The following is a 23,614-nucleotide window of genomic DNA, read 5'->3' on the forward strand; positions in this document are numbered from 1 at the left end:
GGCTCAGGAGAGAGCTGGATGGGAGGACACCAGGAGTTTTGTACTGTATCACTCTCTCATAAGACAGTAGCCATTTACTCAAAGAACCCCTTCCCAGAGTCTCTGGGAGAAGCAATGGCCCCTCCCACAGGAATTCAACACCACCAGGCTAGGCCAGAGAAATGCAAATTGAGGCTCACTAACATAAAGTCTGATAGTGACCAAGTGCCCCACCCAATGGAAATTCTCTTACAGCTGAGGGATGTTTCATTCAGCTGAGGGCTACAAATTGAGACTCATCAAGTAACTGAAACTAATAACCTTAAGGAAAAAAAGCTAGAGGACAACTGAACCTTTCCTGGGCTTGAAAATCTACCCAGGAAAGTGACTTGACAGTGGTGTTGAGCATGAGTCCTCCCATAGTCATCCAAACCCAGTAGAGGGAGCCACAAACAGCAGAACACCAACACCCACAGGGAAAATTTGGCAGGCTCCAAAACCCACTGAAACAGCCAAAATGGTGAAACAAATAAACCAATCCCAAGTGAAAGAATAAGATATTTGACAGGAGAAGAAATAAATGAAATGGAATTGAGCAAGAGATCAGAGGGAGAGTTCAGAGTAATAGTCATGAAGAAGCTCAACAGCATGAGTCAAGATACAGAAACATTGAAAACCAACCAATTGGAAATGAAGAATGACATAGCAGAAATAAAGAACACATTGGAAGGAATAACCAACAGACTAGAGAAAGCTGAGGATCGGATCAGTGAATTAGAAGACAGGGTAGAAAAAAATCACTCAATCAGAAAAACAAAAAAGAAAAAACAATAAAAAACAGGAAGATAGCATAAGAGAACGGTGGGATAATATGAACTGAAATAACATCTGCATCATAGGTGTGCCAGAAGAAGAAGAAAATGAGCAAGGGTTAGAAAATATATTTGAAGAATTAATGATAGAAAACTTCCCTAGCTTGGTGAAGGAAAAAGGCATACAAGTTCAAGAAGGACAAAGAGCCCAAAGTAATAAGAACCCAAAGACACATAATAATTAAAATGCAAAAATTAAAGCCAAAGAGAGAATCCTAAAGGCAGCAAGAGATAAACAAGTTACCTACAAAGGAAGCTGCACGAGGCTATCAGCTATCTTCTCAACAGAAACACTACAGGCCAGAAGGGAATGGCATGAAGTAATCAAGATAATGAAAAACAAGGATCTGAATACAAAACTACTCTATCCAACAAGGCTAGCATTCAAAATAGAAGGTGAAATAAAGAGCTTCCCAGACCAAAAAAAATAAATAAATAAGAAAAGAAAAGGCTAAGAAAATATATTAGCACCAACCAGTACTCCAAGAAATGTTTAAAGGACTGCTGTAATAAACAGAAGAAATAGGAAGAGAAACATAACCAGAATGAACAAAAATGGCAATAAATAAGTACATATCAATAATAACCTTAAACATAAATGAATTAAACATTTCCATCAAAAGACACAGAGTAGCCCTGGCCGGTTTGGCTCAGTGGTTGGAGTGTCGGCCTGTGGACCCAGAGAGTCCCGGGATTGGTTCCTGCTAAGGGCACTACCTCCATTGCAGTTTGTCCCCCGCCTGGTTGGGGTCATGCGGGTGGCAACCAGTCGATGTGTCTCTCTCACATCAATGTTTCTCTCTCTCTCTTCCCCCCTCTCTCCCTCCCACTCTATCTGAAGATAAATGCAAAAATGTCCTCTGGTGAGGATAAATAAATTTTAAAAAAGACACAGAGTAGCTGAACGGATAAGAAATCATGACTCATATATATGTTTTTTATAAGAGACCCACCTCACAACAAAATACTCACATAGGTGGAAAGTGAAGAGATTAAAAAAATTTCCAAGCAAACAGAAAGGAAGAAAAAGCTGGGGTGGCAAAAAGGACACAGAAATGGCCAAAAGACATATGAAAAGTGCCCAACATCACCAATCATCAAAGAGATGCAAATTACAACTATGAGGTATCACCTCACACCTGCCAGAATGGCTGCCATCAACAAATTTTCAAACAACAAGTGCTGGCGAGGGTGTGGAGAAACAGGGACTCTAGCACACTGCTGGTGGGAATGGAGACTGGTACAGCCACTATGGAAAGCAATTTGGTGTTTCCTCAAAAAATTAAAAATTGAACTGCCATTTGACCCAGTGATCCCACTTCTAGGAATATATCCTAAGAAGCCTGAAACACCAATCAGAAAGAATATATGTACCCCTATGTTCATAGCAGCACTATTTACAATTGTTAAGATCTGGAAACAGCCCAAGTGTACATCAATAGATGAGTAGATAAAAAAGCTGTGGTACATATACACAATGGAATACTATGCAGCTGTAAGAAAGAAAGATCTCTTATCCTTTGAGACAACAGGGGGGTCCTGGAGAGTATTATGCTCAGCAAATAAGCCAATCAGAGAAAGACAAATATCACGTGATCTCACTTATTTGTGGAATATAATGAACAATACAAGTTGATGGAACAAAATAGACCCAGAGGCATAGAAGTAGGGTACAGACTGACAAACCTCAGAAGACGGGGGCGTGGGGAGGGAAGAGATAAACCACAGAACTTATATGCATGTATGCATAACCAATGGACATAGACAACAATGCTGGGTAGGGGGCAGGGCACGGGATCAGGAGGAGGGTGTCAATGAGGGGAAAAAAGAAGAAACATCGCCCTGGCCAGTTTGGCTCAGCGGTTAGAGCGTCGGCCTGCGGTCCTGAGAGACCCGGGTTCGGTTCCCGCTAAGGGCACGTACTTCGGTTGCAGTTTGTCCCCGGCCCTGGTTGGTCGTGCGTGTGGCAGCCACTCGATGTGTCCCTTCACGTCGATGTTTCTCACTCTCTCTCCCTCCCATTCTATCTGTACAAAAAATGGAAAAATATCCTCGGGTGAGGATTAAAAAAAAAAAGAAGAAACATCTGTGACAAAAATAAATTAATAAAAATTGCAAAAAATAAAATAAAAATTAAAAAAGAAGAGTCAACTTTGGAAGGAAAAAATAATTGAACCACAGCAAAGCTAAATGTCTATCAGAATAGAAAAACAAATAGAGAAAGAAAATATCTACCATACAGAAAGCAGGAACTCCAGCTTACAATACTCACTACTTATGGATACACATGAGTTTAAGTAAAATGCACTTGTGAAAGAATATTTTAAAGGATACTATGAGAGACATATGTCAAGAATGGCTTCTAAAATTTGAAACAGGGCTTAAAATAACAGGAAATCAGATTCTTAATATACATTTTCAGTTAAATATAACATTTATAGTTCTGGGTAGTACAAATATAAATCAATTTAGAGACAACATATTGCTGACCTTGTGCTAATGGAGTCAAGCAAAAATTCAATTGTCAAGTGAACCTTTTTTTTTAATTCCTAAAATATTGGTAGCATTAAAAATATGTCTTTTATTTCAGGAAATAACAACCATTCCATACAAACTTTAAAAGTAAATATAAATAAATAATAAACTAATAGAAGACATTTATGCTTGTTTTAACAACATAAATAAGTAATTCTTACTAGTCATCTACTAAAGAAAAATCTTAACATATTTTTTCTAACACAGATATTGTTGGAAATATAGGACCAGGTGGTGAAACATTATATCAGATATCTTTCATTGGTGAACTGTTACTTAGTACTTCCCAAATGTGAAGGCTGTCTTGAGAAGTGGAACAATTCCTCATAATAAATCTTAACCTATTAAAATTATGTTAACAATAATCCAGCTTTGTTAATTGTGTGATAGATATTCATGTAATTTGGAAAATACTTTACTTAATTTTACTTATTTTAACTAAAAAAGGAGAGAAAATGAGTCTGTTCTTGTTGTTTTGTTTGTTCATTTTTTATGTTTTTCTAGAGTCCACATATGAGTGAGAGCTTAATTCAGAGAATTATGTATTTAAGTAATTTACTTACTCATATACTGTCAACTATAAATTTCACCCATTACACTTAAAATGGGTATATTTCATGAGATGTAAATTATACCTCAATAAAGTTGTTTTAAAAATTCATGCAGCCCAGCCGGTGTGGCTCAGTGGTTGAGCATCAACCCATACACCAAGAGGTCACCGGTTCGATTCCCAGTCAGAAGGCCAAATCCCCAGTGGGGGGCATGCAGGAGGTGGCCAATCGATGTTCCCCCTAATGGATGTTTCTATCTCTCTCTCCCTCTCCCTTTCTCTTTCTCTAATATCAATAAAGGAAAAAAACATTAAAAAATAAAAATTCATGCATAGCCCTGGCCAGTGTAGCTCAGTGGGTTGGGTGTAGTCCCATGCATCAAAAGGTTGCCAGTTCGATTCCTAGTCAGGGCACATGACCGGTTTGTGGGTTCAATCCCACTCTCACATTGATGTTTCTCTCTCTCACTTCTTCTCCCTTCCTATCTCTCTAAAAAAAGTCAATTAAAAATTCATGTATAAGAGTTTCTGGTAGGTAAATATGCCTTACATTATGACCAGCTATTGTTTTACTAATATTTGGATTTGCTTATTATTAACATACTTGAATAAATTTCTTTAATTGATAAAATATTTTCTCCTTTCCCATTATTCTCTTTCCATTTATTCTAAAAATGTAGCTTAATAAGTTAACATGAGTACTTACATGGCAAGAATCTGCTTCTCCCTCTTCCATTGGCTCTTCAATCATTTTAAGACAATGTACCTGCAAAATATTTTTCAAAACTGAAGTTCAAGAGTACCAGAACAAGAGTAATAATAAGTAGAATATAACCCTAGGTATTTCTTTTCACAATCAAACAAGATCCACACTTACTGAAACAGAAGAACAAAGGACACATAGAAGGTACTTAGAAAAGGAACATTATTAATAGTTTCCAGATAGTCCTTGAATTTCACTGCTATCAGTTTCATTTCATATTGTTTAGAGCCTTGCAATGATGAATGAACATAAACTAAACATATGATACGTGTACTTGCATTAAAACTGTCCCCAACCTAATACTTATAAGACAAGGAAAAAGTGCCACAGTGGGAATATATTCAAGGCAATTTAGGAAGGGAAGAGTTTTACATAATTACATTGTTGTGAATCCCTTTCCTTTCATTCAGTTCTATTAAATTTTGAGCTACTCTACAGAAGAATAAACTGTAGGAGAAAAATGTGAGTGGCCATGGGAAAAACTATTTCAACATACAAAGCTCAGTAGATAATAATATTTACCCTTCAAGCACTACTTCAAGAAAGAGTAAGTATAGCAGACTTAGATCACGAGTCTGCAAAATTAGCCCATGGGACAAATGTGGCCCACTATCTGTTTTGTAAATAAAAGGTTACTGGCACACAGACATATCCATTTGTTTCCATATTATCTATGGCTGCTTTCTCAATGCAACAGCAGAGTTGACAGTTGACAGAGACCCTATGTATGCAAACACTAAAATATTTACTATTTGGCCATTAAAAAAATAAAGTCTACCAACCAAGACATTTGAAAGTTAAGCAACAGAACGATGGTCTAGACAAATTTAATTTCACCAAAGTCCATTTATAAGTCTACAGAAAAGTAAAAAATAAAAAGAAGTAAATTAAATAGTTTTTGGTGATAGCCAAGATGGAATAAGTCTCTCTCTTCTCTGATTATAAACTAAAACTTTTAGACAAAGTACAAAAAGGAACTACCTAAGTACTCTGAAAATTAAGCAATAACAAGCAGTTTAGGGAGGGAGATTAAAAATCTGAAGAATAACTGGTACTTTAGTGAGTTTCTTGAGTTTGTCACCTGACTTTGACCCAAAGAAAGACTAATTCATAGCAGTCTACAGTGAGCATAAGCAAAATTTCCAAGATAAACTCCACTTTCTGAACAGAGGACCAAGAATAGATGCACTTTTGAGCAGGTAAGCATAAGAATCCTAAATTTTCTTTTCCCCCCAGTTTTTTGACTCCCAGTCCTGCTCCAAGGCAAGCCCCAATCAAGAGAAAGACCTATATACCTCTAGTCAGAGGAACCAGCAAAAGAGGCCCATAGGATAAGAAAAGTATGGAGGTAATAACTGTTATTTTTTTTAATCCTATCCTTCACACTTCACTCCAAAGATAACCCCAAAGGTGCAGAAATGTGTGACAACATGAAAGGCTGAGACCCTGAGAGAAACTCACCTTTCTGGTCAAAGGAACACGATAAAGGCCCCATGGTAACTAAACATTCCGAAGAAGCGATCATGGGGAGGACAGATGGGAGAAGGAGATCCCCTAATTCTATGTATGAAGAGGACAGAAGTCCTGGTCTCAACAACAAACTGTGGAAAAGAACCAAGGAAACCTATGAAAACTGAGCTGCAATATCAAATACTGTTCAAGTCTCAGACTAACCAGAGTTAGCACACATTCTGAGTGGCACATGCAGGGTGCTAACACAAACACTCTGAAAACATAATTAACATGGAACCATCATCCAGAAAGGGTGAGATAGAACTTGAAAGTCTCAACCTAATCAGGTAGACAGCTGAAAAAAAGAAAAAAAGACAATCAAAATCAACAGGCATCAATTGCAGGATAACTCCAATGATGAAGTATCCAATAAGGACTTTAAGCAAATATTGTAAATATGCTCTTTTGAGTAAAAAATCCACTTAAATGGAGTGATAAAAGTTATGAGCAGAGAAATAGAACCTATAAAAATAACCAAATGTAAATAATTGTAGAACTAAAAATAATAATACATGAAATTTAAAAAATATTGGATGGGATCAATAAAAGAATAGAAATGGCAGAAGTAATAGTAAACTTGAAGAAAGATCAACAGAAATTAACCAATATGAAGAAAAGAGTGAAAAATTATCCAAATCAAATGAACAGAGCCTCATGGACATGTGGAATATAAAAAGATCTAAAATCAATAGCATTAACATCCCAGAAAAAGAAAAGGGGAGTACAGAAATAAATAAATAAATAAATAAATAAATAAATAAATAAATCCAATTGCATTAATATAAAATGTTGACGAGGAATCTCTAAAGAAACAAAAAATAAATTAGTGGTTGCTTGGGGCAAGGGATGGGTAGATGTGGGTGATAGCAAAAGATAAAAATATTATTTTTGATGTGATAAAAAAAAGTTTTTAAATTGACCATTGTGTGGACTGTACATATCTGACAATATACTAAAACCAATTAGATTGTACATTTTAAATGGGTGAATTGTATAGCTATGCAAATTGTTTCAATTAAGCTGCTCTTAAAAAATGGATGAGAGTTTCCCAAAATTTGGTTAAAGATACAAATTAACAGTTTAAAGGAGCTCAATGAACACTGAGAAGAATATAATTAAAGAAAGCCACCTAAGACATATCTTAAGAAACTCTAAACCAAAAGGAAAAAGAGGAAAAATCTTGAAATCATTGAAAAACAACATATTACTTAAATATCAAATTAAATAACTACAGATTTCTCATGAGAAGTCATGGAGGTCAGAAAACAGAGTATTTACCTGAGATAAATATAAACTAATGTTAACACAAAAAACTGGAAACATTCCAGATGTCCTTCAACTGTTAAGTAGAGAAATAGAAAACCATTCATCAATAAAAAGGAAAGGACTATTGACACTTGTAACAAAATGGATAAATCCTAAATGCATTTTGCTAACTGAAGGAATATAGACCTAAAAGTCTAAATAGTGTAAGAAAACAAATACATGAAAATTTGAAAAATTCAAACCTATAGGGCAAGAATTCATATCATTGGTTTCCAGGGAAAGGAGGTAGAAGAAGGGGAATACTCCTCAGCAATAAAAACAATTATCTATTGATACATACATAGACGAACCTCAAATACATTATTGTAAATGAAAAAAAAAAAAAACAGTCTGAAAAGACTACATACTGTATGATTCCATACATATGGCATTTTGGAAAAGGTAAAACTATAAAGTATGGAGAAGAGATCAGCAGTTGCCAGAGGCTAGGCCTAGGGGTAGCGGTGTACTACAAAGATGAAGCAATGGAAATTGGGAGGGGGGTGGGTGATGGGAATATTCTATATCTTGATTGTGGTGGTGGTTATACAACTCTAGGCATTTGTCTAACATCAGAACTATACATGAAAAGCAGTGAATTTCAGTATATGTAAATTTTAAAATAAATGTATTAAGAAGTAAAAAAAAAAAAAAATGTATTAAGAAGTAAATTACCCAGCATTATTTATGTGTCTAGGATTTTTCTTCTAAAAAACTGAATGAGGACTAAATAAAGTCACCAATAATGTCTATTTTGCTGATAGATCCATCAGTCCTTATTTTACTTGATCTTGCTGCATCATGCCCCAATTGACCATTCTTTCCTATTTGAGTCTTTAGATTCTGTAATAACATACTTTCATTTTCTTTTACTCCATTTTCTTTGCTCTTTTTCAATGTCCTTGAAACACTTTAGATCCTCAGGAAATGGACTTTGGTCTCCTCATTTCACTCCATATTATTTTTCCAGACAGCTAATTTATAACATGTATCACATTTACTGAGGCTACTCTTCTGAGCTTTTGATCCTTATACCCAACTGCCTATTTGACATTTCCACTTGCTTAACTCACATGTCTCTCAAAAAATAACCAATACAAAAAGGAATTAGTGACCCCCCCAAAACATGCATGTACACAGACACACACACACACGCTTTCCTCCAGCATATTTTATACATAAATCTCAATTTCTATATAAAACACCATCTACCACCTTACTTCAAAAACACAAATAGACTATAGGGGCAAAAAAAAACTATGATGGATTTATCATTAACATATAGGAAAAGGCACATTAAAGAAAACAGTCCACAAAATAATATTAACAAAGAAGTCTTGTAATTGAAATTTTACTACAAAATGACTCTCAGGAAGACCCATAGAAAAAGGTAATACTGCTTTCCTCAGTTACCTTAGTTACTGGTTACTTTCTATTAATACCATCTTATCACTAATTTATTATAAAAATGTGGGTCCAAGGGAACTACAAATAAAATGAATCTCAATGAATCAAACAGATCACTGTATCCCAACAATCATTTCAGTCTACAGAAATAGCCCTCAAAAATAGACATTCCATTACTACCACCTCAACAACATTCAACAAGGTACCAGGTTGTCACTCTAAGACTATCCATTCCTATAGAGGACCTCAGTATTCACTGATATTTACTAAAATGTAAGTCATTTTCACCTTTTGAATGAAAACAAAAATATTTTCAGAATTCTATGTGACATTAGAAATTTATTTCAAAAATAACATTTGTACGTTGAATAGACAAGCAGACATGCTGTTTCCCACCAGTTAAGTGCCAAAAAGGGAAAAAAAAACAATTTCTCACAAAAGACTCTGGAAAGCTTATGAACAATTATAAAAGTAGTAATAATAAACTCAGATACTTCAAAATCCAAGTGAACAGACTCTTCTAGTGAAGAATTCTTTAATAGAATTAATTCCATAAGAGAAAATCATGAAATAGATCATTTTAAAAGATTCTTGGCAAATAGAAATACTAAAATAAGTTGCTGTGCTCACTTGATCTCAGAAAATCACATTGGTCATCTCAAACCTGTCATTTTCTTACAACTAATGACAAAAGCAGCTCAGCGTGGAATACTGAACTGAGAAAAATACATTTTTCCTCCTTAGATCCTTAAAATTTGAGATAATGTGGAAAATGAACATATGTACATATAGTTTACAAAAAAAAGTTGTTATCTAGCCACAATAACTCTATTAGGTACACACTTTTCCTGAGTGTTAAACTCAAGACCAATTAACAGAGCTCATAGATTGGTGCTAAAAGGTATAATGTAGAAAGAACTGAAGAAATAAATAAGTAAAGAATAGCAAGGTACAAGGTTAGTGAGAATATGGGTGACATAACTTACTAATAAAACATATATAAGAAACAAGTATTCACAACAAATTTGACAGTATTATAAACTTTCAAGTAGTCTCCAGGATCTCCAAATTCCATCTAGTAAACAAAAGCACTATATTTATATAGTACCTAATGTTAAAAATGTTTAAGAAGTTCACATCTAGAGAAAAAAATTCCCTCTCAAATGAGCTTCATGTTTACAGGATAGCCACTGACACATATGGAAAGAAGAGTTCTTCAATTTTTTTTCTCACTTCCTTTAAATAACTACAGCAAATTAGATATAAACTTAGAGGTGGGTCCACATCTGCCTAGAATAAAGGTTTATGTCAGTATATTGAATTAATCTCATGACAAAATGAAAGAAACCTCCCAGTTCACCAATAAGGCAAACAGATTTTAAGATGGGCCTCCACAATCCTCACCCCTTGGTGCTTATGCCCTTGCATAATCCTCATTTCTTTGAGTGTGGATTGCACTTGTGTCTTGCTTCTAATCAATAGAATATTGAAAAGGTGATGGAATTTCATTTCTATGTTATGTTATATAAGACTCAAGAGACTCTTTGCTGGCTTGAAGTGGTCATGTTGAAGAAGCCGATATAGCATGGCAGCCTCTAAGTGCTGAGAGCAGCCTTCAGTTAAAACTCAGCAAGAAGCCAGTGTCCTCAGTGCTACAACCACAAGAAAAGGAATTCTGCCAAGAATCTGAGGAAGTTTAGAAGTAGATTCTTATCCAGTCAGGCCTCCAGATATGAATGTAGGATAGCTGAAACCTTGATTACAGCTTATGAGACCCTAAGGAGAAGATCTAGTTGAGCAATGCCTAAACTTCTGACTCATAGGAAATGTGAAATAATAAATGTGTATTAGTTTAATCTGCTAAATTTGTGATAATTTGTTATGCAACAATGGTTAATTAATACAATCAGTGTTGTTATTAGATAAAAGTGTGATTTAAAATTATCCTCTAAAAATGGACTGTGTAAAGAAATTACAGTTTAATTTTTGGAATATATCTTTTCTTATTAAACTCATGTCTTTGTTCTCCCTTGGGTAGACATAAAACTATAAATTACATACTAGTAAATGAACAAGAAAAAATAATCAAATAGAGCTAAATTTCTGTTAAAATACAATAGGACTGCATAATTAATTTTTATTTTAATTACCTAAATATTGAGTGGTTATATTTTTATCCTGCTTCCTGAAAAAATCAATTACTAATTTAATAAGCACAGCATAGAGAACATAATGTCATAGTCCTTTAACAATCAGGGATACTGAGCTATCCCTTTGGACATGAATTTTCAATGATGCAGCTTTGTTACCATAAATCAAACAGAAGATCAAATAAAAGTTCAATTTATACCAGCCCACAACATATCCTGCTTTTTCAAAATAATTCCACCACAGGTAAAGACTAGAGAAACTGGAACCTTTGTATACTGTTGTTGGCAATGTAAAATGTTACAACTACTATGAAAAATAGTATGCCCACTCTCACCACTCTTACTCCTCAACATAGTACTGAAAGTCCTAGCCAGGGTAATAAGGCAAGAGAAAGAAAAAAAAAAAAAAATCCAAATTGGGAATGAAAAGTAAAACTGTCACTCTTTGTAGAAAACCCTAAAGCCTCCATTAAAAAAAAAAAAAAAACTATTAGAAACAATAAACAAACACAGTAACAGTAAACTTTCAGGATACAAAATCAATGTACAAAAATCCACTGTTTTCCTAAATACTAACAATGAAAATTCAAAAAATAAACGAGAAAAGCAATTCCTTCAGCAACTGCAACATAAAGAATAAAACACCGAGGAATAAACTTAACAAAGGATGTGAAAGGTCCATATACTGAAAACTGCAAAACATTATTAAAAGAGATAGAAAAGGACACAATGAAATGGAAAGACATTCTGTGTGCATGGATTGGAGCAATCAACATAGTTTATACAGATTTAATGCAATCTCCATTAAAATCCCAATGACATTTTTTTAAAGACATAGAAAAAAAAATCATCAGATGTGTATGGAACCACAAAAGCCCCTGAATAGCCAAAGCAATCCTGAGTAAAAAAGAACAAAGCTAGAAATAGCACACTATCTGACTTCAAATTATACTACGGAACTATGATGATCAAAACAGCATGGTATTCGCAGAAAAACAGACACACAGACCAATGAAACAGAACTGAGAACCCAAAGGAACCGAAACATACAGTGGAGAAAAGAAAGTCTCTTCAGTAAACCATGCTGGAAAGATTGAAAAGTCACATGCAAAAGAATGAAACTAGATTACAGTTTGTCCTGATGTACAAAAATTAATTCAAAATGGATCAAAGACCTAAATATAAGATTTGAAAGAATAGGTACTAAACTTATGGACCTTAGTCTTAAAGAAGATTTTATGAATTTGACCCCAAAGGCAAGGAAAGTATGGCAAAAATAAATGAATGGACTATGTCAAACTAAAAAGCTTCTTCACAGCAAAAGAAACCACCAACAAAACAAAAAGGCAACCAACCCAATGGGAGGTGCTATCTGCAAACAACATCCCCAACAAAGGGTTACTATCCAAAATATATAAAGAACTCATACAATCAGCATCAAACAAACAACCCAATTAAAAAATGGGCAGAGGACCTGAACAGATACCTCTCCCGAGAAGACATACAAATGGCCAGCAGATATATGAAAAGATGCTCAACTTCACAATGCAAATCAAAACTACAATGAGACACCAACTCACACCTGTTAGAATGGTTATTATCAACAAGGCAAGTAATAACAAGCATTGGGGAGGTTCTGGAGAAAAAGAAACCCTCACTCATTGCTGGTGGGAAGTAAAATGGGACAGCCACTATGGAAAACAGTATGGCAGTTGCTCAAAAATTAAGAACAGAGTTACCATATAGCCCTCTTCTGGGTTTCTATCAAAAATATTCGCAAGCATTTATTTTTAAAGATACATGCACCCCTATCTACATTGCAGCACTGTTCCCAGTGACCAAGACATGGTGACAAAGAGTCCTTCGATAGAATATTGGACAATGAAGATGTAGTACATCTATTCTATGAATACTATGCCATAAGAAAAGATGAAATATTGACATTTGTAACAACATGGATGAATCTTGAGAACAGCATGCTAAGCTAAATAAGTCCAACAAGAAAAGTCAAGAACCATATGCTTTCACTCATATCTGGGATATAAAACTGAAACTCATAGCCACAGACAACAGTATAGTGGTTACCAGAGGGAAGAGGGTATGGGATTAGTAAAGGGAAAAGAGGACCAAATATATGGTGACCAAAGATGATTTGACTGTGGGTGCTGGCCACGCAATACTATATATGTATAGTATCATGTATCATAGAAATGTACACTTGAAAATTATAGGATCTTACTAACCAGTGTCACCCAAATAAATTTAATTAAAATTAAATAAATTTTAAATACACAAGAAGAGTACCATGTTGGCCTAGAATAAACTATAATTAAATACTCTATGTGATTATAATTGTCACAGTACACACAGAATATTGCTTCACCCACAATATATTCATAATTTCCTAATACTCAACCTGTAATTAATCACAACTTACTTTTACTCCAATGTTTGTTATATTCTTCTAAATTAAAAAAAAAAAAAAAAGACCAACACAATGAATTATTTTCATGCTTTTTGAAATCAAGAACTTTATTGGCAGAAACTTGTGAAATACACCTCATTGACAGCAGGAAGATGACTGCATTAGATTTTAGAAGCTGTTAATCCTAATAAAAGACTAATGGGTAAAAATACTTAGTTCAATTTTTGAAACTGGGATAATATAGCCAAATCACTTAGAATATTTAACATGCACCATACTGTCATTGGGATTTAACAAAAAAAAAGAAGTAAGCATACTGTTTTTTAAAAATGTAGAATCTAATGTAAAAACTAAAATAATTATGACCTTTTATTAAATTTATTGCAGTGACATCAGTTAATATAAGTATACAGATTTCAGGTGTACAATTCTATAATACAGCATCTGTATGTTGCACCGTGTTCATCACCCTAAACCAAGTCTCCTTCCATCATCAATTATTCTCCCTTTTCCCCATTCTTCCTCCCCTCCCTTTTAATCATCACTGGAAGATATGCACATTGACTCCAGAGAGAGAAGATGGGAGAGTTGCAATAGAGAGAGAAACATCGATGTGAGGGAGAACATCTACTGGTTGCCTTCCATATGTGCTCTGACTGAGAATTGAACCCACAACCTAGGTATGTGCCCTGACCAGGAATTGAACCCTCAACTTTTTGATATATGGTACAACACTCTAATCAACTAAGCCACACAGGCCAGGGCAACCTCCTTCACTATTTTTTGCTTAATTTCTTAACCTTTTTCACCCAGCCCTGCAACCCCTTTCCCCTCTGACAGCTGTCAATCTGTTCTTTATGTGTGTGTTTCTATTTTGTTAGTCTATTTTGTTCATTAGACGCCACATATGAGTGAAATAATATGGTACTTGTCTTTCTCTGACTGGCTTATTTCACTCAGCATAATGCTTTCTAGGCCCATCCATGCTGTAGCAAAAGGTAAGATTTCCTTTTGTACAGCCAAGTAGTATTCCACTGTGTAAATGTACCATAGCTTTTTTATCCACTCATATAGTGGGATACTTCCAAATCTCGTCTATTGTAAATAACACTGCAATGAACAAAGGGGTGCATATATTCTTCTGAACTAGTGTTTCAGGTTTCTTCAGATATATTCCCAGAAGTGGAATTGCTGGGTCATAAGGTAGTTTTCTTTTTAATTTTCTGAGGTAACTCCATACTGCTTTCCACAGTGGTTGCACCAATCTGCATTCCCACCAAGAGTGCACAACCATTCCCTTTTCTCCACATCCTCGCCAACACTTGTTTGATTTATTGATGACATCTATTCTGACAGTTGTGAGATGATATCTCATTTTAATTTGCATCTCTCTGATGATTAGTGATGTTGAGCATCTTTTCAGATGTCTATAGGACTTCTATATGTACTCTTTGGACACGTGTCTATTCAGAAACTTTGCTCATTTTTAATTAATTTCTTTTTCTTCTTGGTGTTGAGTTGGATAAATTCTTTATATATTTTGGAAACTAAACCCTTATCAGATGTATCATTTGTAAATATGTTCTCCCATTCAGTGGGTTGCATTTTCATTTTGTTGATGGTTTCCTTCCCTGTGCAAAACCTTTTTAGTTTGGTGTAGTCCCATTTGTTTATTTTTTCTTTTGTTACCTTTGCCTGAGAAAGTATATCAGAAAAAATGTGTACAAGATTTTACTTCCTGTTTTCTTCTAGGATTTTTGTGGCTTTGAGTCTAATATTTAAACCTTTAATCCATTTTGAGTTTATTCTTGTGTATGGGGTAAGTTGGTGGTGTAGCTTCATTTTTTCCCATGTATCTGTCCAATTTTCCCAATGCTCATTATTTAATAGACTACCTTTATCCCATTGTATGTTTTTTCATCATTTTTCAAATATTAACTAACCATAAAGTCGTGGGTTTATTTCTGGTCTCTCTATTCTGTTTCACTGATCTATATGTCTGTTTTTATGCCAGCACTATGCTGTTTTGATTATTATGGCTTTGTAGAATAGTTTGATGTCAGGTAGCATGATTCCTCCAACTTTGTTCTTCTTTCTCAAGATTGCTGTGGCTTGATGACACTTATGTTTCTTTCAAGTTAAAGAGAGATGACCCTAAAGTTATAAAAGTTATTCAACTGGGACAGGTCTCCAAAACAATACTCTAATTTAAGATCACTTTTTTTATGTCTTCAGAGATGCTGTTATTTGTAGCAAAATAGCACATCATTCTGCAACATACTGCCCAATAGTTTAAGTAAAAGAACTAATGTCAGCCCTTTGTTATTTAGCCAAGCCCATGTTTCCCAGGGACTGCTTACATGTATGTATTAAAATGGGTCACATAAGCTATTATTCATCTTGCTATCCAGGTTCTTGACAGTCTCATTATGAAAATAATAAGAATCAGCCTAATTTCAAAATTTTACTACTATTGCTATAATAGCCAATTATATTTTCTACCATAGTTTAGCATACACCTCAATAAGTTGGAGGTGAAATACACAAAATCAAACATTACTGAACTAAAGCAATCAATGGCAACTCAAAAAGTGATTTGTTAACCCAGAAAACAAAATAATAGAAATCTCATTATTGCAACATCAATGAAACAATTTCAAAGACCCAAAAAACTTAAATTCAAAGGCAATTCATTAATAAAAATAAGTTTCCTTTTCCATGTAGTAAAAATGCTTGTACAAGAACACTAAATAAAAGCAAGAGGAACATATGCCCAAACATTATAATCCTCTCCATCTGCCACAACTGAATTTCAGGAATAAGGAGAGGTATGTAAAGCAAAAATGAAGTACAAATTGAATCCTCATACATACTGAAGCTCTACTCTTGACACTCTATTTAAATAGGAGGAATCCTATTAATAATTTTAAAAACTGTTAATATTTGAAAAGCAAAGGAGTAGAAAGGATTTATCAATGAATCTGTAAATAATGAATGACACAGTGGTATGGAATTCAAACATTAATACCACAGAAAATTATTTTTTTAAAAAAAGCCTTCTATAAGCCTAAATTTGTCGTTCTTTGAGATATAATATACTATTGTCCTTTCAGACCTTTCCCTGTACTATGGAAGAATGGATGGATATACAGCCTATTAGTTTTCAGTGATCAAGGCAGAAACCTGGAGCAGCAACCAAATGAATCCTATCTGGTAACTACTACAATTCCTTACACATGCATAGGTATTTAATAATTATTATCTGGATACATGCATGCTTAATACTATTTAGAACCATTTAAAACCAATTTAAGTATCATCATGCTTAAAGAACATTTTACAAATGATCGGTTACTATGAGTTGAATAAGCATGCCAATATTATATACACATTAGAAGGTATTTATGGAACATTTGGGTTTTTTAAACTTGGGTTCAATGTCAGAAAAACAGCTTCTCTTGTTATTATTCAGGTAGAAATTTGTTTACTCTGCTTGATTGAAATCAGGGCTAGTGAATTTAATAGTTTTGAATAGTCCCAAAATGTCCCCAATGCCAAGGCACTGGCAATCTGGTCAGTCTCATAAGAGTCAGCATATGGTTTGGAAAGTTTACTTGCAAAGGATACATGCATTATGTATGACACAGATAAATGCACATATATACATGTGTACACACATGACATGCTTTAGATATATTTATTTTCACTGTAACAGCTCTTTATAGATATGAGGTCCATGTAATTTCATTAATATAGTACCTTTGGGAATGTAAAATAAGTTTAACTTGTCCATTGAGTAAGTACTTTGAGAAGGACACCTAAATTTTACAGTTACTTTGTATGAAAACAAGAACTGCATTATTCTTCTCAAACATTATATACAAAACAAAATGTTTTCATTTACTTCTCCAAATAATCATAAACACATTAATTTCTATTTTATATATGAAGAAATCAAAGACCTTTATTTTGCTTCTGCACTTGTCTCAGAAATCAATTGAACATATTGGTATGGATCTATTCATGAATTCCCAATTCTGTTCCATTGATCTATGTGTCTATCCTTCCACCAATACCATACTGTCTTAATTACTTACAGTAACACAGTGAACCTTAATATCCAGTATAGAGAGGGATTCCTAGGACTTTATTTCTTCAAAATGGTTTTAAATATTCTAGGTTTTATACTTATACATATGAATTTTAGGACAAAGTTGTTGACTTTTGAGTAGACATGGCTATTGAATCAGCACATATGATTTAGTGATCTGATATGGTTTCTAACAAATTGTCTATGTCTTTTCCTTATCTTCAATATGGTCATTATAAGGGAGATAACAATGTACACCAGAAAGAATATGGACTTAAAATTATCTAGATTCAAATTCAATATGTAAATCCCACTTATTTGTACATCTCATCTGTTAAAAAGACACAACTTTTTCTTACCAAGCTGTACTGAAGAGTGAATAAAACTAAATAGATATTATGTGATCAATAAATGTCATACCGTTCTCCCTTAAGTTTAGACAAAATTAAAATGGAATGTCTAGGTAAAAAAATTTACATGGTGCATTAAAATTACTATATTTCCTCTTAAAGTCTGTCCCCAATCATTGTATAGGAGAGGCAGATAGGTCCTAAAGTAAAAATAATTATCTATGACATTTGGAAATTTTGTTACATATGTGCTAAGATATTTTATTCAAAATGGAGTCACTATCCCCTTACTTAGCTAGTAATAAGCTATGCAGATTATACAACTGCTGAATTATAAGGCTAAACTACATCAAAATCAGCTAGGACACTAAAATTTTGTTTTTATTTTTATGAAAAAGAAAAGTTTCAAAACTACACAGCAAGAGCATACAAGACAGCTCAAATATGTCCTTTGCCTCAATTGAATCTCAAAACAACAGAATAAAATATGCTGCAAAACATTACAATTCACAAAAAATGTATTTTAAAACTAATTGCTTAGGAACTGATACTGTTTTTCTTGTTGTATAATAAGAACTATATGACTATTTCTCTTCTTTCTTTGGCCTCGAGCTGTGATTCTGTATCCTTGGCTGTACATCATATAGCCAAGGATACAGAATCTGGGAAATGATGCCCAGGCCCCCACCAGATAAATTTATTATGAATCTTAGTGAGTAAGGGACTATCACGGCATTTTTTAAACTCCCAGGTGTGTGTGTGTGTGTGTGTGTGTGTGTGTAATTAATCCTCACCTGAGTATCTTTTTCTATTAATTTTTAGAGAGGGGAGGGGTGGGGAGGGAGGAAGGGGTGAAAGAGACAGAAACATTGATGTGAGAGAGACACATGGATTGATTGCCTTCCACAGGCACCCAACCAGGGTCAGGTATTGAAACTGCAACCCAGGTATGTGTCCTTGACCAGGAATCAAACCCACAACCATTTGGTGCTTGTACCAACACTCTATCCACGAAGGCACACTCACCAGGGCAAACCCCCAAGTATATTTAATGCACAGAGTAATGAGAAATACCAGCCTGAGGAAAGTTAAAATCAAATTTGCAATCCAACTAAATTTCAAATGTGTAATATACCCTTAGAGCCTGCTTATCTGTGTTCTATTTCACTCTCCAAACCCATCCTCCATTCTTTCCATACACTACCTAATTCATATTTTACCTTACTTTCAACATCAAAATAGTTTATTACAGGCATACCTCGTTTTATTGTACTTTGCTTTATTGTGCTTTGCAGATATTGCATTTTCTTTACAAATTGAAGTTTTGTGGCAGCACTGCATCAAGAAAGTCTATACAAGCCATTTTTCAACAGCATTTGCTCATTTTCTGTCTCTGTGTCACATTTTGGTAATTCTCACAACATTTCAAACTTTTTGATTATTATTATATATCTTATGGTGATTTGTGATCACTGATCTCTGATATTACTACTGCATTTATTTGGGGGAGCCACAAACCATGCCCATATAAATAGGGTGCACTTAATTGATAAATGTGTATGTTCTAGCCCCTACACTGACCACCCATGCCCTAGTCTCTCTCCCTTTCCTCGGGCCTTACTATTCCTGAGACACAACCGTATTGAAATTAGGCCAATTAGTTACCCTACAATGGCCTCTAAATGTTGGAGTGAAAGGAAGAGTTGCATATCTCTCACTTTAAATCAAAACTTAGAAATTATACAGCTTAGTGAGGAAGGCATGTTAAAGCCTAGATAAGCCAAAAAACAATCCTTTTGAGCCTAACAGCTAGCCAAGTTGTAAATGAGGTTTAAGGAAGAAGTCATCTTCACAACATAAAGTACAAGGTGAAGCAGCAAGTGCTGATGTAGAAGTTGCAGCAAGTTATCCAGAGATCTAGCTAAGATTATTAATGAAAGTGGCTACACTAAACAATAGATTTTCCATGCAGATGAAACAGCCTTATATTGGAAGAAGATGCCATCTAGGACTTTCATAGCTACAAAGAAGTCATGCCTGACTTCAACGCCTCAAAGGACAGGCTGAATCTCTTATTAGGGGCTAATAAAATTGATGACTTTAAGTTGAAGCCAATGCTCATTTACCATTCTGAAACTCCTAGGGCCTTTAAGAATTATGCCAAATCAACTCTACCTGTGCTCTAGAAAAAGAAACAAAGCCAGAAAGAATATATGCACCCCTATGTTGATAGCAGCACTATTTACAATAGCTAAGATCTGGAAACAACCCAAGTGTCTGTCAGTAGATGAGTGGATAAAAAACCAGTGGTACATTTACACAATGGAATACAATGCAGCTGTAAGAAAGAAAGATCTCTTACCCTTTGAGATAGCATGGAGGATCCTGGAGAGTATTATACTAAGTGAAATAAGCCCATCAGAGAAAGACAAGTACCACATGATCTCACTTACATGTGGAATCTAATGAACAAAATAAACTGACGAACAAAATAGAACCAGAGACGTGGAAGCAGGGAACAGACTGATGGACCTCAGAGGCAAAGGTGGGGGGTGGCAGGAAGAGATAAATAAAAGAACTTATATGTATATATGTACAACCAATGGACACAGACAATAGTGTGGTGAAGGCAGGGGGGCAGGAACACGGAGGAGGGGTTCAATGGGGGGGGGGAGACATCTATACCACTTTCAACAATAAAGGCAAAAAAAGGACTCCATATAACCGTCAAAAGTCTTGAAACCACCAACTTACCTATGACCCACTTAGTCACTTCTTGTGACTAAAGTGGAGAATAAGAAAGAAAAATGTATTGAGTTTAAAAGAAAAGAAACAAAGCCTGAAAAACAGCACATCTGTTTACAACATGGTTTACTAAATAATTTTCAAAATATTATCGCTCATTGACAATGCACCTGACCACCCCTATGCATAGCTCTGATGGACATGTACAACAAAATGAATGTTGTTTTCATGCCTGCTAACACAACATCCATTCTGAAAACCATGCAACAAGGGGTAATTTTGACTTTTAAGACGTTGAATCTAAGAAATACATTTGATAATGTGATAGCTACCACAGTGATTCCTCTGATGGATCTGGGCAAAGTAAACTGAAAACTTTCTGAAAAGGATTCACCATTCTAGAATCCATTAAAAACATTAGTAATTCATGGGAAGAGATCAAAATATCAACATTAACAGGAGTTTTGAAGAAGTTGATTCCAACCCTCGTGGAAGACTTTCAGGAGTTCAAGACTTCAGTGAAGGGACTAAATGCAGATGTGGTAGAAATAGCAAGAGAACTAGATTTAGAAGTGGAGCCTGAAGATGTGACTAAACTGTTGCAGTCTCATGATAACACTGTAATGGAAGAGTAGCTGCTTGTTGTGAACAAGCAAAGAATGTGGTTTCTGGAGATGGAATCTACTTCTGGTAAAGGTAAAGGTTTTGTGAAGATTGTTGAAATGATAACAAAGGATATTGCATAAACTTAATTGAAAAAGCAGTTGCAGGGTCTGTGAGGATTGACCCTAATTTTGAAAGAAGTTCCACTGTTTGTAAAATGTTATCAAAGAGCATCACATGCTACTGAGAAATTGTTTGTAAAAGGAAGTATTAATTGATATGGCAAACTTTATTGTTGTCTTATTTTAAGAAATTGCCACAGTCACTCCAACATTCAGCAAACACCACTGTGATATGTAAAGTCACCAACATCCAGGCAAGACCCTCCACCAGCAAAAAGATTACCACTCATTGAAGGATCAAATGATGGTAAGCACTGTTTAGAAATAAAGTATTTATAATTAAGGTTGTATACATTTTTTTTAGACACCATGCTATCAAGCACTTAATAGACTACAGTATAGTGTAAACATACTGTTATATGCACTGGAAGACCAAACAATTCATGTGACTTGCTTTATTGCAATATTTGCTTTATTATGGTGGTACGGACCCAAACCAGAAAGAATTCCAAGGTATGCGTGTATTAAATTGTATTTCTTATAAACCATCTCAAATAATTTATGAAATGAAGCAAGTTATACGTAAAACATTTGCTCTCCCCCCCACCACACACACACACACACACACACACACACACACACACACACAAATATACAGAGGCTAAAATCTAGCAGCAAAATCAGTTACATAGAATACCTCCAGCACAATTCAGAAAATCTCTCTATTACCTACATAAGCCAAATTAAGCTTAGCTCCAAATCTCTCTCACATTCAATGCCTTCCCCATCTACAAACAAACCAAAACTAAACAAAATACACAAAGAATAAAAACTATCAGCAAAAACATTAAATAATCCTTTGAAAATTACATAAATGTGTAAATATTGTACATTGAAAAATTCTGATAAAGTACTATAAGGCTTACCTCAAGATCCCAAGTGCTCAGCAGATCTTCAGAAATGTTGCTGAAGATAAATGACAGCATCCACCAAAAGAGAAATTACAGGAAGAGAAAAAATCTTATATTTCCTCCTCAAAATTATAGATGAGGAAAATTATGAGAGGGGTGGTATTAAAACAATATGGCCCAAGAAAGCAGCAGCACCAAGTCAGGCCTCATTATGGAATGAGGTAATGATTAGCTCTCTTGATTAAATAATCAAGGTAGGGAAATACAGAGGCCCTGCCCTGAAGGAATTGACCTGAATATTTCCAGACCAAACTTGTTTAAAAGAAGATAGTCTTGGAGGAACTGGGAAGGAACTAGTAAGGGGGGAGGGGCCAAAAGCAGCCTTACTATTAGAAATAAACCGGATGAAAGCATGTAAGAAATACAGATGTCCCTGTTCTCTTTTCCACATTACAGAAAGAAGCACCAATCACTATTTCAGGAACGCCCTCTGCACCCAGGAGCTGCTGACTATTTAAGTTGACTATTGATTAAAAAAAAAGCAAGAATTGCCTGGTCAGTGTGGCTCAGTGGGTTGAGCATCATCCCATGGACGGAGAGGTCCTGGTTCGATTCCTGGTCAGGGCACATGCCCAGGCTGCAGGCTCGAACCCCAGTAGGGGGTGTGCAGGAGGCAGCCGATGGATATTTCTCTCTCACACCAATGCTTCTCTCTCCCTTCCCCTCTTTCTAAAAAAATCAATAAAAATATATTTTTAAAAAGCAAGAATTGTAAGTATGAAAAACTTTTTAGCTTGTAATAAGTACACCCTCCATTGGTAGTAAAGATGTTAAGCATGCCAAGCATGACCAGAAAGCTTTAGAATGTTTTCCTCTCATTCAAGACAATATGAACAAAGGGGTTCATTTTAGGTTTCTATCTCCCTATGCTGCAAATAGCTGTTTATTTTTGTACTATTCCAGTGGCTAGCATAGACACTTACATTGGCAAGCAGGCATTAAATATCTGTTAAATGTAATAAGTCCTACCACAACACTCCTAATCTCTGTGGATTTGCATTCTTTCCTCTTAGTCACCAATATCTAATCAGTTGACAAATTATATTTTATTTCTGCAAGGTCTCTACCATCAGCCCTATCCTTTCCATCCCTTCTGCCATAGTTCAAAAACCTCACTACTACTTCCTCTGACTGATATAATAGCCTCCTGGCTGGTATTCCCCACCTTTATTCTCTCCCAAACTCCAATCCATCCTACACAATGACATTGGTTATTTTTCAAAGCATAGATCTGT

At 35.0% G+C, this 23,614-nt stretch overlaps 1 protein-coding gene across 1 annotated transcript in view; it reads right to left on the reverse strand.

Annotated features, from left to right (window-relative positions):
* The window catches only part of RPS6KA6 (ribosomal protein S6 kinase A6), a 139,368-nt gene that overhangs the window by 111,167 nt on the left and 4,587 nt on the right, over window positions 1-23,614 (reverse strand). Inside the window, exon 2 of the mRNA XM_036270522.1 lies at window positions 4,643-4,702. Coding sequence (XP_036126415.1) covers window positions 4,643-4,702 — 60 coding nt within the window. The remainder of the gene's footprint in view (window positions 1-4,642; window positions 4,703-23,614) is intronic.

This window comes from Molossus molossus, unplaced genomic scaffold (genome assembly GCF_014108415.1).
Source record: "Molossus molossus isolate mMolMol1 unplaced genomic scaffold, mMolMol1.p scaffold_m16_p_2, whole genome shotgun sequence".
Lineage (NCBI taxonomy): Eukaryota > Metazoa > Chordata > Mammalia > Chiroptera > Molossidae > Molossus > Molossus molossus.